Below are 15,069 nucleotides of genomic sequence, written 5' to 3'. Positions count from 1 at the left end.
CTCCGCCAGTAGCCTGGACCCTGAGGGCATTTTTTAAAAAATATTTATTTATTTATTTTTTTGAGAGAGTGAGTGAACGTATAGGAGCATGTGTGAAATTGTGTGGGTGGGGGGGGCGGGGGGAGAGAGAGAGACAGAGACAGAGAGAGAAAGGGAGGGAGAGAGAAAGAGAAATCAGTCCCAAGCAGGCTCGGCACTGACAGCACAGAGCTGGACCCGGGGCTTGAACTCACAAACCATGAGATCATGACCTGAACTGAAACCGGGAGTCAGACGCTTAGCTGACTGAGCCACCCAGGTGTTCCATGGCATTTGAATTTCTGACACTAAAGAGTCAGCTCACTTGTTTCACAGATGGGGAGGGACTTGCCAAAATTATATAGGCTGTATTAAGATTGAAAGGAGGTAACCGCAGAGTAAGGATCTTGCATCAAGGCTCTTTGGAAGTTAGTCTAAATCTGGTTTTGCCATTGTCACTTTCTTCTCTGATTTACTGATAGCTGGTCATCCTGGTTTTTGACTCTGCCCAGGTGTAACTTTTGTGGAATTGAATATTGGCTTTACTTTTTTAGGATTTGGGCCTAGCTACTTCAAGAGGCCGGGGAAAGTGCAAGAATCCCTCTTGTAACTACGTCTACACCAACCGACATAAACCGCGGATTTGTCCCAGCTGTGGTTTTAACCTTGCTAAAGACCGGACTGAGAAAACCACCAAGGCTCTTGTGAGTTCCTCCCCTAAACACATCCCCTAGCCTTGTGTTGGGCTTTGTTAGTGGACCTGTTTTAGTAGAAATAAAATGATTTCTTGGTACATGATCATAATTAGAATACCAGAACTGGAACCAGTTTTAAATTCTGGACCTACCCTTCTCTTTGGGCTTCCTTGTCCTCATTATTAAGTTGAGAGAATTGGAGAACGTTCTAGCCCAGTGGATCAAGAGTTCATTCACCAAAGAGAATGGGAATACAGGCTTTACAGAGGATTCTTAAGGGGTGCCTCGTGGCTCAGTTGGTTAAGCATCCCCTCTTGATTTCAGGTCAGGTCATGATCTCACAGTTTATGAGTTCGACCCCTGCTGGTTGCACGGAGCCTGCTTGGGATTCTTTCGCTCCCTCTCTTTCTGCCTCTCTCCCTCTGTCTCTAAAAACTAAATAAACTTAAAAAAGTTTTTTCTTTAAATAGGATTTTGAAGAGAGGGACGGAAGGGTTACATTCTTTTAGTTCTGAGACCTGGTGGAGCACTGGTAAATAGTATTTTGGTAAACAGAGAATGCCAGTCCTAAGACTTTGTAGATTAGATCACTGCCTCTCAGGTTCCTTATAGAGCTTTTGGCTCAATACAAAGCTTCACTTCTAGCAGTTTTGGCAAATCTCTGAAGTTGGACCAAACTGTTTGGAGTGTAAAACACATTCCATTTGCCTCATTAGGGCTCGTTTTTTATTTATTAGAACCAGGAAAAAATGGGTATTTTTAGAGGTCCTCAGACTTTACACGTGAATTTTTTTTTTTTTTTAATGTTTGAGAGTGTGTACATGCATGTTCTAGTCGGGGAAAGGGAGAGAGAATCCCAAGCAGGGTCCACACTGTCAGCGCAGAGCCCAGCATGAAGCAGAGCCCAGCATGACGCTCAATCCCACAAACTGTGAGATTATGACCTGAGTTGAAATCAAGAGTCGGGCGCTTAACCGACTGAGCCATCCAGGCGCCCCTCCACGTGTGAATTTCTTTAAGTGTACAGAACGTTACAGTACCTCAGGCAGCAGATGGAATGACTAGGTTGAAGGTAAGAAGATAGATCTCCCTGATCTGCCTTGGGAGGAAAGAGGATGGCGTACAGAACAGGTCAGGATCCAAGGTGGAGTCTGTCCACTCCAGATCTAAGCTGGAGTTTGCAGGGTGGATACGATTTGGATGGAAGAGGAAGGCATGGCATACTCCAGGATAAGCATGGGTACAAGCGAAGCGCTAGGGAGCCTGGTGCTCTAATCACCTAGAAAAGAAAGGTGTATATATATATATATATATATAGGGAGGAGTATGCAAAATAAGCTGCTTGAAAGGCATATTGTGGCCATATTGTGGAAGATCTTTAACATTAGACCAGACAATTTGTTTTTTAGGCAATGAGGTCACATTGAATGTCCTTCATTCATTGTGAGGGCTAGAAGGTTGTGTCAGGAAGGAGGCATATGGGGGTTTGGGAATGGACAGGACTACCGAGGTGGTGAGAACCATTTCAAGCTAAGTTTTCTATGGATATGGCGGGCAGGGCAGGGGAGCTCCTGGCAGATAAATCTCACCCCCTGGTCCCAGGTTTGTTTCCATACTTGAGGTGGTGTTCTGAGGTTATCCTTGTGAGAAAGGGAAATAGAACTAAAGTATGTGGGCAGTGATGGCTTAGTGGAAAACACATGGGGACTGGGAATAGACAGCTGGGAGGACCCTCAGCTGGATGCCATCCCTCTTCTGAGTTTTAGTTTCTCCAGTGACAAAAGCGGGCCAGGTAGATTGTATCTGGACATTTTATTCTCAGGGCCGTGAACCCCAGAGAAGACTCAGAATTGAGCTTCAGATAATCTGTAAATCCCTGAAATAGCATGTAAAATGGGTCCATAGCTTCCATCACATTCTGTTCCATTGGCTGCTCTCTGCTGGCAGTGAGCTTCCTGGATCTTCTATGCCTTTAATGGGAGGAAAGAGGAGGTCTTCACTTAGTGTTGACCATATTCTGCCTTGACTCTGTCTTAGCTCCCTGTGACACCGTAATCTCTTTTAGGACAGGTGTATCTGTTCCCCCATGCCTTCTGACCTTGGAGTGTGCATACTCAATGTATTGATCATGATCATGGAATGGAATTGAGTCCTGTATAAGTAGATGCTCTGAACATTCCTTTCTCCTATTTGATTGTAGCAATTGGTGTGGTTTGCAGTGTGGAAATGGATGTTGGTTCTCTGGATCGAGGATGATGAGGTGACCTAACTTTCCAGGTCAGACAGGAATTGTTCAGGGACTTCTAGCCAATTGATTTCAAATCCTACTCTTGGAATTTTATATTCTTTTGTCTTTGGTTGATAGCTGCCTACCTCCAGTATCCTTCTGACATTATTTCACCTTTCAGCTTCCTAAGTTTTAGAGAAATAAAATGTAATTACTGTTTTTCTGTAAACTAAAACACTGGTCTGAAACCCAAGGACCTTAGTGTGTAATGCTCTCTGGAGCCCCCTGGTGGCCATATGCTTCCCGCGCAGTTTGTCATTGGTAGCTGTAATTAAGACTGCAGCAACTCTGGGCTGGAATGGTCTTCATTCCTGTCTTTCACTGTGGCTCAGAGTAGGAGGATAGTATCCCTGCCAGCTACTCTTCCAGCCCATAGTTCAACATAGACAGGGCTGGGAACACACTGTCTCCCAGGGCAACTCATTCTAGTGTCAGTCAGCTCTCTGCAGTTGTTCTTTTTCTTCCAGCAAACATGCATTTGAATGCCTACTGTAGGTCAGGCCTTTGGAGATACAAAGATAAATAGAACATGGTCCCTTCCCTTGAGGAATGCACAGTCTCGTGGGGGAGGAAGGTAAGTAGCCAAACTACAGATAAATGAGATGAGAGCTATAGGTGTGCAGAGTTCATAGAAAGTTCCTTCTTGTTATTAGGCAATCAACTTCTGCAAAGCAACATATTATATGTCCAGCAGATAGGAATTAGAATCTTTAGTGTGCTCTCATGCTGGTTTTGGGAATCAGCAAATAAACAGGAACCTTATGCTCACTGAAAATAGGGGAACAGTCTCACCAGCTGTGAGACAGTGAATTCTGCAGTAAAAGGATGGACTCTGGAAACACGAGGGAGGGAGTGATTCCTGTTGCATTTATACAAGGGATCTCGGAGGAACCTCCATTTTTTAATGAGCATTTCAGGACCTTAGTCCTGAAAGCCTTTAATTGATATATGAAATAGTTCCCTTGTACCCAGAAGATAAAAGTGTTAAAGACAAATACCTTAAGTAGTACAGATATTTGGTGACATATCAAAACTACCATTTGTAGAGCTTTCATTGTCTACCAGGTTACTATGCTAAGTGCTTTACTTGCAATATTTTGTTTACTCTGCATGATAACTCTGGGAGATTACTAGTACTTCATCCTTCATTTCATAGATAAGAAAATTGAGGCTCAGAAAGATTCAGTAGATTGCTTTGGGTCACAAATGTATGGCTATTAAGTGGCATATCCAGGATTGAGACCCGGATCTGTTATTCTCCAAACCTGGTGAATGGGAGCTTACCTCTGAAACCATTTCTGAGTGATGTGTATAATCCTCTCCTTTTACTGGTAGAGAACTTTGTGCCAGAGAGAGAACACCTGCCTCGAGTCACGCAGCGAGTTACTAACTGAGGTGGTTTGGAAACTGGGTTTCCTACCCTCAGCCACGGATGGGCCCATCCCTCTGCCGCTTGCAGCCTCTCAGCATTTTAGACCGAGGCTGGCGGTGCCCTGGCTGTTTGCTGATCATTCAATCTGCTCCTTTCCCAGGAGGTCAGCTCACCGCTCCCAGATGTGCTGAGTGCCACAGAGCCCCTGAGCCTGGCCCAGAGGGAGGTCCAACGCCAGTCCACTCTGCAGCTGCTGCGCAAAGTCCTGCAGATTCCTGAGAACGAGTCTGAGCTGGCTGAGGTCTTCGCCTTGATTCACGAACTCAACAGCTCTCGACTCATTCTGTCCAACGTGAGTGAAGAGACGGTCACCATCGAGCAGACCTCTTGGTCGAATTATTATGAGTCTCCGTCCACGCAGTGCCTACTCTGTAGCAGCCCATTATTCAAAGGGGGACAAAAGTAAGCACCCCTTTCAGATTTACCCTGTCCCTAGCTGCCATATCTTACTTGGCCCATCTTGCCCCTTTTTCCAAACTTCTGTAAAGCTATATCCTTTGAAGATGTTATTCTCTGCTTCTTTTAGGTTTCCTTTGCTTTTTCAATTGCCTAAAGTAAAATCATAGTGATTAGTAATGATCCGTTATTTCTATTGAAAATGCCTGAAAGTTGTTGTCACCAGGTTAGGATTTCATTTACATCTGGACTGCCCGGCACAGTGCTTGGATTTGGGAGTTCAGGGGGATTGGTTAAAGTAGGTAATGAATCCAGAGTAGTATTAACTTAAGGGGTGATTCCACAGACCACATGCCACCAGAGCAGACACCCACCTAGAAAACCTTGGAACACGAGCTCCAGCATCTTCATTTGCCTACTTCATTAAAATCTTGAGAACTTTGCCGTTGATCACTGAGCCCTGGAACTGCATAAGTTGATTTCCTTTATGTTTTTCTGTCGGTGATGTTTTGGTACTAGCTCCCTGGCCGGGCCCCAGGAGTGCTGGCTGCTGACAGCCAGCCGGCTACAGGTGGTGACTGCCCAGGTGAAGATGTGTCTGAACCCTCATTGTCTGGCCCTGCACAGCTTCACAGACATCTATGCAGGTGGGTGTCATTGTCTGGCCCTGCACAGTTTCACGGACATCTATGCAGGTGGTATCAGCCTTTCTTCCTTCAAAGGGCCCCAAAACAGGCTTGGGAACAGCCTCTGTTGGTCAGACCTCTGGCTCTTTGAGCACTGCACCTTCCCTCAGATGTGGCTTCTGAGAAAGAGGGGATTTTTTCTCGTGGATGTCTTGGTACCAGAAGATTACTTCTGGGCTCTTATATTAGGGCTCTTGTATCTTGGATCTTTAGACAAAGTTAATTTTTAAATAACAGATCTTCATTGTGGAAAAAAATAGAAAATGCTGACAGGTACAAAGAAGAAAATAAAAGGGAATATGGGATTTATGGGTTTATGGTTTTTCTTTTTTTTTTTTTAATTTTTTTTTTTTTTCAACGTTTATTTATTTTTGGGACAGAGAGAGACAGAGCATGAACGGGGGAGGGGCAGAGAGAGAGGGAGACACAGAATCGGAAACAGGCTCCAGGCTCTGAGCCATCAGCCCAGAGCCCGACGCAGGGCTCGAACTCACGGACCGCGAGATCGTGACCTGGCTGAAGTTGGACGCCTAACCGACTGCGCCACCCAGGCGCCCCGGTTTATGGTTTTTCTTTCAGCAAAAGTGGGGTCGTGCCAGATATTGTTTTGGGATATTCTTATTTTTTTTTTATGTTTATTTTCAGAGAGAGAAAGCGTGAGCCTGAGTGGGGGAGAGGAACAGAGGGGGTGAAAGAATCCCAAGCAAGCTTCACACGGGGCTTGATCTCATGACCATGAGATTGTGACATGAACCAAAATCAAGAGTTAGATGCTTGGGGCGCCTGCGTGGCTCAGTCGGTAGAGCGTCTGACTTCGGCTCGGGTCATGATCTCATGGCTCGTGACTTCGAGCCCCGCGTCGGGCTCTGTGCTGACAGCTCAGAGCCTGGAGCCTGCTTCCGATTCTGTGTCTCCCTCTCTCTGCCCCTAACCCACTCGCATTCTGTCTCTGTCTCTCTCAAAAATAATTAAAAACATTAAAAAACAAATTTTTTAAAAAAGAGTTAGATGCTTAACCGACTGAGCCACCCACATGCCCCGGAATATTCTTTTTAAGTTTGGCAGTGTACCACGGGCATCTTCCTGTGCCAGCAAGTGGGGAAATACATGACCATAATTAGAGAGTGTATGGGACTCCATTTTAGAATTCTCTTTATAATTAACTCTTTGTGTATAGCCTTAATTATTTCCTTTGGACAAGTGCTCAAAACGGAACTGCTGCGTGTTCACCCATTCTCCCTGTATGTTCATCAGCATCAGACATTTGTGGAACATTCACCATGTACCACCGTTGTAAGAATTTGGAATTTGAATTTCATACGTACACTTGAGTGCCAAAGATTAGAGTATTTGTGATTTATTCTTGTCTTCAGAGCCTTACACTGCCTTGTTTTGTATTCATGCTCTCAATGTCTTGTATTGCCCAACTGAGTTTGTATTATTTTATGCTTTTGCCAGTAGATAATGAGAGTGCCATTTCCCTGCAGTCTATCTGGGTCAGTAGTACCTAGGATTATATATATTTTTGATTTTAGCTTTAATTTTAAATTTACATCAACAATAACATTTACTTCATTGTCATACAGTCACATGAGTTCTGACAGGTGCACCGAGTTGTGTACCTGCCACCACAATCCGTATATAGGACAGTTCCATGGCCTAAAACATTCCTCTTGTGTGTAATCACCCCTGACCTCTGGCAGCCATCTGATCTCTTCTTCATTCCTATAGCTCCATCTTTCTAGAATGTCATTTAATCCAATCATAGTATGTAGTATTTTTTAAAAATATGTTTTAAAGATTAAAATTCTTTTGAGTGTAGTTGATACACAATGTATGCCGTATTTTAAGTGAGTCTGGCTTCTTTCGTTAAACATCATGCCTTTGAAAGTCATCCACGTTGTTGCATGTATCAGCAGTTCGTTCCTCCTTCTTGTTGAGTAGTTTTGCATTGTGTGAAGTACCACAGTTAGTTTATCTGTTCACTTTTTTGAAGGACATTTGTGTTGTTACCAGTTTTGGGCACTTTTGAATAGAGCTGCTATGAACACTCATGTACGGGCTTTTGTGTAAACACAAATTTCCATCTTTTGGATGAATACCGAGGAGTCAGACTGCTGGGCCATATGCTAAGTGTATCTTTATTTTTGTAAAGGAATTGCCAAACTGTTTACTTAAATGTTTGTACCATTTTGCATTATGTCCAACAGGGAATGAGAGGGTTTTTTTGTTCTTGTTTTTCTTAGCCATTCTGATGGCTGTGTGTAGTGTTATTTCTTTGTGGTTTTAATTTGTGTCTCCTCAATGACTAGTGATGTTGAGCATCTTTTCATGGGTTTATTTGCCATCCACATGTCGTCTTTGGTGAAGTATCTGTTCCATCTTTGGTCTGTTGGAGTAGATTGTTTTCTTACTGTTAAATTCTTTATAATTCTGGACCCATAGTCCTTTGTCAGATAAGTGATTTACAAGTGTTTTCTCATGATTTTTGGCTTGATTTTTCATTCTTTTAAAGAAATCATCCACAGAGCAGAAGTTCTTAATTATGACAAAGACTACTTCATCAGTTGTTTCTTTTAGGGATTATGCTTTTCGCAGCCTACGGTCTCTCTACGTCGGTGAAGACCATATATATTTTTCTGTGTTTTCTTCTAATTTTTATAAGTTTATGGATTACATTTAAGTTTGTAATTCATTTTGAGTTAATTTTTATATAAAGTGTGAGTATAACGTGTGAGGCCCAGATTGAGTTCTTTCTTTCTTTTTTTTTTTTTTGCTTGTGGACATCCAGTTGTACCACCATTTGTTGAAAGATAGTCTTTTCTCCATTGAATTGCCTTTGCTTCTTTGTTGAAAAGCAGTTGATCATGTGTACGGGTTTATTTCTGTTCTCTGTTCTCTTTTGTTGTTTTATGTTGTCTGTCCTTTTGCCAATACCACACTGGTCTTGATTACTACAGCTGGATAGTAGGTCTTAAAATCAGTTAGTGTGAGTCCTCCAACCTTGTTCTTCCTAGTTGTTTTGGCTATTTTAGTTCCTTTGCATTTCCTTTTTTTTCTTTTTTTTTTTTAATTATTTTTTTAATTTTTATTTTGAGAGCGAGCGCGTGCCAGTTGGAGAGGGGCAGAGGGAGGGAGAATTCCAAGCAGGCTCCGCACTGTCAGCACAGAGCTCTGGGCTCAAACCCACTTACCATGAGATCATGACCTGAGCCGAAATGAAGAGTTGGACACTCAACAGACTGAGCCACCCAGGTGCCCCTCCTTTGCATTTCCATGTAAATTTTAGAATCAGCTTCTCAGTATCTGCAGAGTCCTACTGGAATTTTAATTGGCATTACATTGAATCTGTAGATCAATTTGAAAGTTTAACATGCTTAAAAATATTGAGTCTTCCAATCTGTAAACGTGTCAATCTGTCTTACTAGGGTTTCTTTTATTTCTTTCATCAGTGTTTCATAGTTTTCAGCATGTAGATCCTGCACATATTTTGTTAAGTATTTCATTTTGTTCAATTCTAAATGACATGGTTTTAATTTCTGACTGTTCAGTGTTAGTGTAGAAATACCGTTGGGTTTTGTCTATTGAGTTTTTACCCAGTGACCTTGCTAAATTTCCTTACCAGCTTTAGGAACTTTTTGCAGATTGGTATTATAATTTTTTAAAGTTCTGCCAATTTGATAGGTAAAAACTGGTGTATCATTTCCTAATTTGTTGCATTTCTTTGATTCTTAAGAGGATTGTATGTTTTTTCTTAAATCTCTTTTGTGAATTTCTTTTGTTTCCATCCTTCATTTGAATATTTTGTTGTTGACAGAGTTATTCCCCAGTTTATCAGTTGTCTTTTAATTGTGGTTAAATTTGTGGTTTTTTGGGTTTTGTTTTGTTGTGGGACACAAAGGTGTTTTTTTGTTTTTTGTTTTTTGTTTTCTTTTTTTAATTTTCATGTAACCAGATTTGGTATTCTCCTTTATGGTTTCAGCCTTTGGTATCATGCTCGGAAAAGCCTTCCCCACTCCTTTATACCCTTCTGTAATGAGAACACATATTCTAGAACTTGCTTTTGTGCAAATTTATGCTTTATGTTTTGTGCAAATACAAAATCACCCTGTTTTATTTGTCTTCAATTGATTGTATTTAAATTTTTCTGAGTCTTTCATCTTTGGATTTTGTTAGGGGTGATTGTATAGTTTTTGTTACATCCCTGGGCTAGAGGGTACTCCTGGCCTTCCCCCACAGTGTGGCTGTTGAGACGTAGAGGGAGGGCAGCCCCGCTGGTAATGAAGACTGAGCTGGGCCACAGGGAGGGGTTTCTGTTTTTATGAAAACATTCTCTACGCATTTAATTGCGTGCTTTTTTCATTTAACTGTGTATTACGGACGGCTCCCATGTCAGAGCATATAGGTTTACCTTATTCCTTCTAATGCATAATTTTCTATTTGAGAAATGTACCATAATTAATTTAGCTCTTATGCTATTGCTGGACATTTAGTTTGTTTCTAATTTTTTGCCGTTGTAGATGTTTTACCATGAGTTTCTGTGTTGCTTCTTTTTAACTCTGCAGGTCTCTTTAATGTGGGGAACAAGCTACTAGTGAGCCTGGACTTGCTCTTTGCAATCCGAAACCAGATCAAGTTGGGGGAGGACCCCAGAGTGTCCATCAGCACTGTTCTGAAGTCAGTGCAGGAGCAGACAGGTACAGGTTGTCGTTCTCCCTTTTCCATGCTAGTTCTGAGTTCCCTGGGAATTTTCAGCGCTGGGCTTCGGTTGAAAGAATCATCTTGCAGAAGAATCTGATAGTTCGGAAAGGAGACATTCTTGACTTCCCTGGTACTCTCCTCCTTTTGAATTTTACGAATGCCAAATTAACTTTGGGAAGAATGAGTCTTTCCATCCAGCCAGGGACCCCCAGCACGAGGTTAAGCTGACTCTTTAGAAGTTCATCCTCTAATCATATGGGTAGACAAGGCCTCACTGCATGTTGATCAGACTCACTCTGAGTACATAGCTTCTGGAGGTCTGCTACCGGTCCCAGGGCTCATGTTGAGACCTGAGGGTGGTGACCACCCTCCTTATTATTAGCAATTATTTTCCCCCTTGCTTTCCTTCTCTCTGTTGGTGCTTTTCCCTTCCTATCCCTGCAGGTTTCCGTTCCCTTGCACCTTGCTTGCTAGGAGGTCAGATAGAGTACTGCAGAGGTTCTGGGGTCAAACAGGCTTGTGTTTGAGTCTTGGCACTGCTACTTAGTGGCAGTGTATTTTTGAGCAAGTTACTCTCTGTGCCTCAGTTTCTCCAGTTGTAAAATGAGGATGAGAATAGCTTCTATTTCATAAAGATGTGAGAGTTAAATGAGTAACGTATTTGAAGTTGTTTGCACTGTGTTTAGTGCCTAGTAGGTACTTAGTGCGAGGTGGTTACAACTCTGATTGGAATTGCCCTTTGGGGTTGCCACCCAAGCCCTTAGGGCCAGGGTGCTTGACCCTGGGGTGTTCTTAGGGGAGAAGCAGTCTTGCAGAGTTGGTGTTCTTGCTGGCCGTTGGCTCGTGCCCAGTGGCCTCACGGTCTTTTGCTGTGACTTCTCAGAACTCTTGCTCTCCTTGCAGAAAAGACCCTGACCTTGGAGGAGCTGAGCCAGCTGCAGGAGCTGCTGTGCAATGGCTATTGGGCTTTCGAGTGCCTCACTGTCCGAGACTACAATGACATGATCTGTGGCATCTGTGGTGTGGCTCCCAAAGTGGAAATGGCCCAGAGGAATGAAGAAAATGTGTTGGCACTGAAGAGTGTGGAAGTAAGTATCTCCTGCCGCCTTTAGAACTGTCCTCACACTTCGGCAGCCACCTTCATGCTGTCCCAGGAACAGATGGCTCCAGTCCTGCCTGAGAGAGGGGAGTGGCTTTTTTATCTAAGGAAGGCTGGATGGAAATTATGGCATTTGTTACTTGCCAACAAATTTATTCAACGTTTATTTATTTTTGGGACAGAGAGAGACAGAGCATGAACGGGGGAGGGGCAGAGAGAGAGGGAGACAAAGAATCGGAAACAGGCTCCAGGCTCTGAGCCTTCAGCCCAGAGCCTGACGCGGGGCTCGAACTCACGGACCGCGAGATCGTGACCTGGCTGAAGTCGGACGCTTAACCGACTGCGCCACCCAGGCGCCCCAACCAACAAATTTATTAAACATGAACCAGGTACACTTTTTAGACACTTGGGACATGGCAGTAAAAAACCTATAAAGTTCCTGTGCTCATGGGGCTCGAATCCTGCTTTGGGAATGTGGGAAATCCCCAAATTTGAGAATTTAACAGGAAACAAACATTGTTAATAATTGTATGTTATATCAGTGTCTATATTATATGTAGTAAGTAGTAATTAAAAGTAGCATAGTGACAGTAAAGCAGGTGAGGAGAAGAGAGCAGTTTGGTGGAGAGCGGGATTCCTGTTTTCTAGAGGGTAGTAGGGGGAGGCGTCTCTGATGTGGTGGCATTTGAGGAGAGATCTGAAGCCCACGTAGCTCTCAGGGGAGGAATATTCCAGGCAGAGAGAGCAACAAAACATGGTCTGAGGTGGGCTTCCTCTGCCTGGTTGAGGAATGGCAAGGAGGCTGGCGGAGAGCGGTGGAGAGAGTGGTGGGATGTGTGAGTTCAAGAGGCTTTGGGAGGCCAGACTCCATGGGGGCACATGGGCCCCTGTGAGGACTTACACCAAGTGAGATGAGAGCCATGGAAAGAAAGTGTGGAAAAGAGTGACCTGATCGGGGACTTAGGTCCTTAAATAAAAAGCGTTCGCAGAGGTAATACCAAACTCAGATGGGTTTTATACCTTAATTCTAACATCTCCAAGAAATCTATGATTCTGATCAGAGAATGGTAAAAGCAGATGTATTTCTCCACCTCATTGTATAAGACCAAATAACCTTGAAAATAAAACCAGCCATTTACTATAAGAACAAATCGGAGCTGATTGTATTCATGAATATAGATGACACAGTGCTCTATAGGATAATAACAGTGAGTAGAGTAACACATCATGACTAAGCTTATCCCAGGAAACCAAGATTGTTTCAACGTTAGAAAATATACTAATGTAATTTGTTGCCGTACAGGTAAAAGGTAGAAACCCATATGATCATTTCATTAGATGTAAAAAAGGCTTTCATTATTATTTAACACCAGTTTCTTTTTTTTTTATATTTTTGTATTTTTTAACGTTTATTTATTTTTGAGATAGAGACAGAGCATGAGTGGGGGAGGGGCAGAGAGAGAGGGTGATACAGAATCTGAAGCAGGCTCCAGGCTCTGAGCTGTCAGCACAGAGCCTGATGCGGGGCTCGAACCCACACACCGCGAGATCATGACCTGAACCAAAGTCAGATGCTTAACTGAGCCACCCAGGCGCCCCAACCCCAATTTCTGATAAAACTCTTAGTAAACTCAGAAGAATAGGAATTTTTCTTAACCTGGTTACATGGTGTTTCAAAAAATCCCATAGGTTCCTGAACTCTCTCCCACGATCATGCTGAGAGGTCTGGTCTGCATGCCTGTGAGTAGGCTAGCAGTAGCGTAGTGGTGGGGTGTGAGCTCCCCATCCCTGAACTTGCAACATGAAGTGTCTCTTGAGGCGCTGGACCTTCAGCTCATCTGTTCTCTACCAGGGGTGGGTGCGGGCCCTCTAGAGCAAAGCTTGGGTGCATTTTGGCATGGCCAGCTGAGCCTATTAGGGATTTAATGCACATGCCTCTGTTTCTTCCCAATTTAAAAAAAAAAAAAAAAAACATATTTTGATTACATATTCCTTTGAAGGATGGTGGTACATAACAAGACATATGAACGTAAGCATAGTGCTTCCTGGAGTCTTGTAAGTGTTGTTTGTAGATAAAGTAAACTATAAAAAAAAATTTGCTATTGTGTGTTATGTCATCAAGAGGCTATTGCCAAACTTTTTCAGATCTGTTCATCTCATGGTTTTATAGTGTAGTGTTAATAGTAATGCAGCTAGGGTTTATTGAGCATGTTACTGCGTTTGCCAAGTTCTTTGGCTCTGCTCAGTGCTTTATTATAGGACTTACTTCTCCAAGCCTGTGAGATTTTTATAGATGAAGGGACTGAAGCCCAGGGGTTTTGTCCAAGCTCACCCTGCCAGGAGGGGTAGAACTGGACCTTGGTGTTGGCTGTCTGACTCCAGAGTCTGAGTTTGTAAGCACTGCTGTGCTCACTCCTGGGGCCCTGAGCTCCAATTTTTGTTGTTGTTGTTGTTGTTGTTGTTTTTTGTTTTTAAACACATCTGGCTTCGGAGACCATTTGGTTTCCAGAAGTAAACAGATGTCCACCTCCCTGCAGAGCTTAAGTCTCGTAGACCTGCCTGGTACCTGCTTTGTCAGTCAAGGCTTTTTCTCAGAGAATGGCGTAGAATTCCCTTCACTCTCAGTATAGGCGTCTCTTCTCTTCTGTGGTACTGGGTATTTCTTTCTAGAGACCAGGACTTACTTTATTCTCTCCCTTTTGTGTGTGCGGGGTGGTGTGACGGATGTGTGAGGGAAGCAGGTGGAGGCTCTTCTGATGTCAGGGAAATGGAACAAGAAGTTTCTGAACAGAACTTACATTTGCATTTGTCCCTGAGGAGACTGTCTGGTGGCCTCTCCCCTCAGGGACTGTATAGAGGAAGACTGTCTGGACTGATGACAGTCACCACACAGTTTGCGCACACAGCAGCACAGTCAGCTGGCATTTCTCATCCCCTTGTTTTGTGGAGAGGGTGGGCTCAGTAGCTATAAAGTGTGGTGGGACATCTGTGCTCTTTGCTCACAGCGTGCACTAGCGCCCTGGGTGGCAGGAACACAAGGCTTAGGCTTTGGAACTGGACCTTTGTTCGCATTCTTACTCTGTCCCTTACTGCACTAGTGTCACCTCAGACAGACTCCCAGACTTACAGAGCAGTAATCAGTGTCCAGCACATAGCGGTTAGTCAGTGGTAGTCCCTCTTTCCTTGCGAGTCAGGGAGAGGACTGGACTATAGATGGATGCAGAAAGGACATAGGATTGTTCGGGTGTTGGGGAGTGCTGTAGTATGGGAGAGAGGAATGCAGCCAAAAGGCAGTTGGGTACTAAGATGTCAGATCTGGGGGTGCCCTGGCTGTGCATGGCCGTCAGATGCCCCCCCCCCCTGCCCCCCACCTTTGTTGTCCGGAGTGTATCAAGAAGGGGGGCTGTTCTGTTGCTCATACTCTGTGGCTCCTACAGTTTGATCATTTTTATCCTTATCTTTTAGTTCACCTGGCCCGAGTTCTTGGGCCCTAGTGAGGTAAACGTGGAGGACTTTTGGGCCACAATGGAGACAGAGGTGATTGAGCAGGTGGCCTTCCCTGCCAGCATCCCTATCACCAAGTTTGATGCGTCTGTTATTGCCCCCTTCTTTCCACCGCTCATGAGAGGAGCTGTGGTCGTCAACACTGAGAAAGACAAAAACCTGGATGTGCAGCCAGTACCTGGTGAGATCACCTGACTCAGGTCAGGGGAGGGCCCAGTCCAGAGTCTGGAACATTTTCATGGCCAGACAGC

General features: G+C 43.8%; 1 protein-coding gene across 11 annotated transcripts in view; it reads left to right on the top strand.

The window, feature by feature from the left end:
• HMGXB3 (HMG-box containing 3) overlaps positions 1-15,069 on the top strand; it is a 48,156-nt gene that overhangs the window by 26,983 nt on the left and 6,104 nt on the right. For all 11 annotated transcript variants that reach the window (XM_045437321.1, XM_045437306.1, XM_045437259.1 and 8 more), the window contains 6 exons: positions 573-722; positions 4,533-4,834; positions 5,348-5,475; positions 10,080-10,211; positions 11,119-11,303; positions 14,780-14,999. In XM_045437321.1, coding sequence (XP_045293277.1) covers positions 573-722; positions 4,533-4,834; positions 5,348-5,475; positions 10,080-10,211; positions 11,119-11,303; positions 14,780-14,999 — 1,117 coding nt within the window. The remainder of the gene's footprint in view (positions 1-572; positions 723-4,532; positions 4,835-5,347; positions 5,476-10,079; positions 10,212-11,118; positions 11,304-14,779; positions 15,000-15,069) is intronic.

Source organism: Leopardus geoffroyi, chromosome A1, assembly GCF_018350155.1.
Source record: "Leopardus geoffroyi isolate Oge1 chromosome A1, O.geoffroyi_Oge1_pat1.0, whole genome shotgun sequence".
In the NCBI taxonomy this organism is placed as follows: Eukaryota; Metazoa; Chordata; class Mammalia; order Carnivora; family Felidae; genus Leopardus; species Leopardus geoffroyi.
This window is presented reverse-complemented; position numbering and strand designations above follow the sequence as displayed.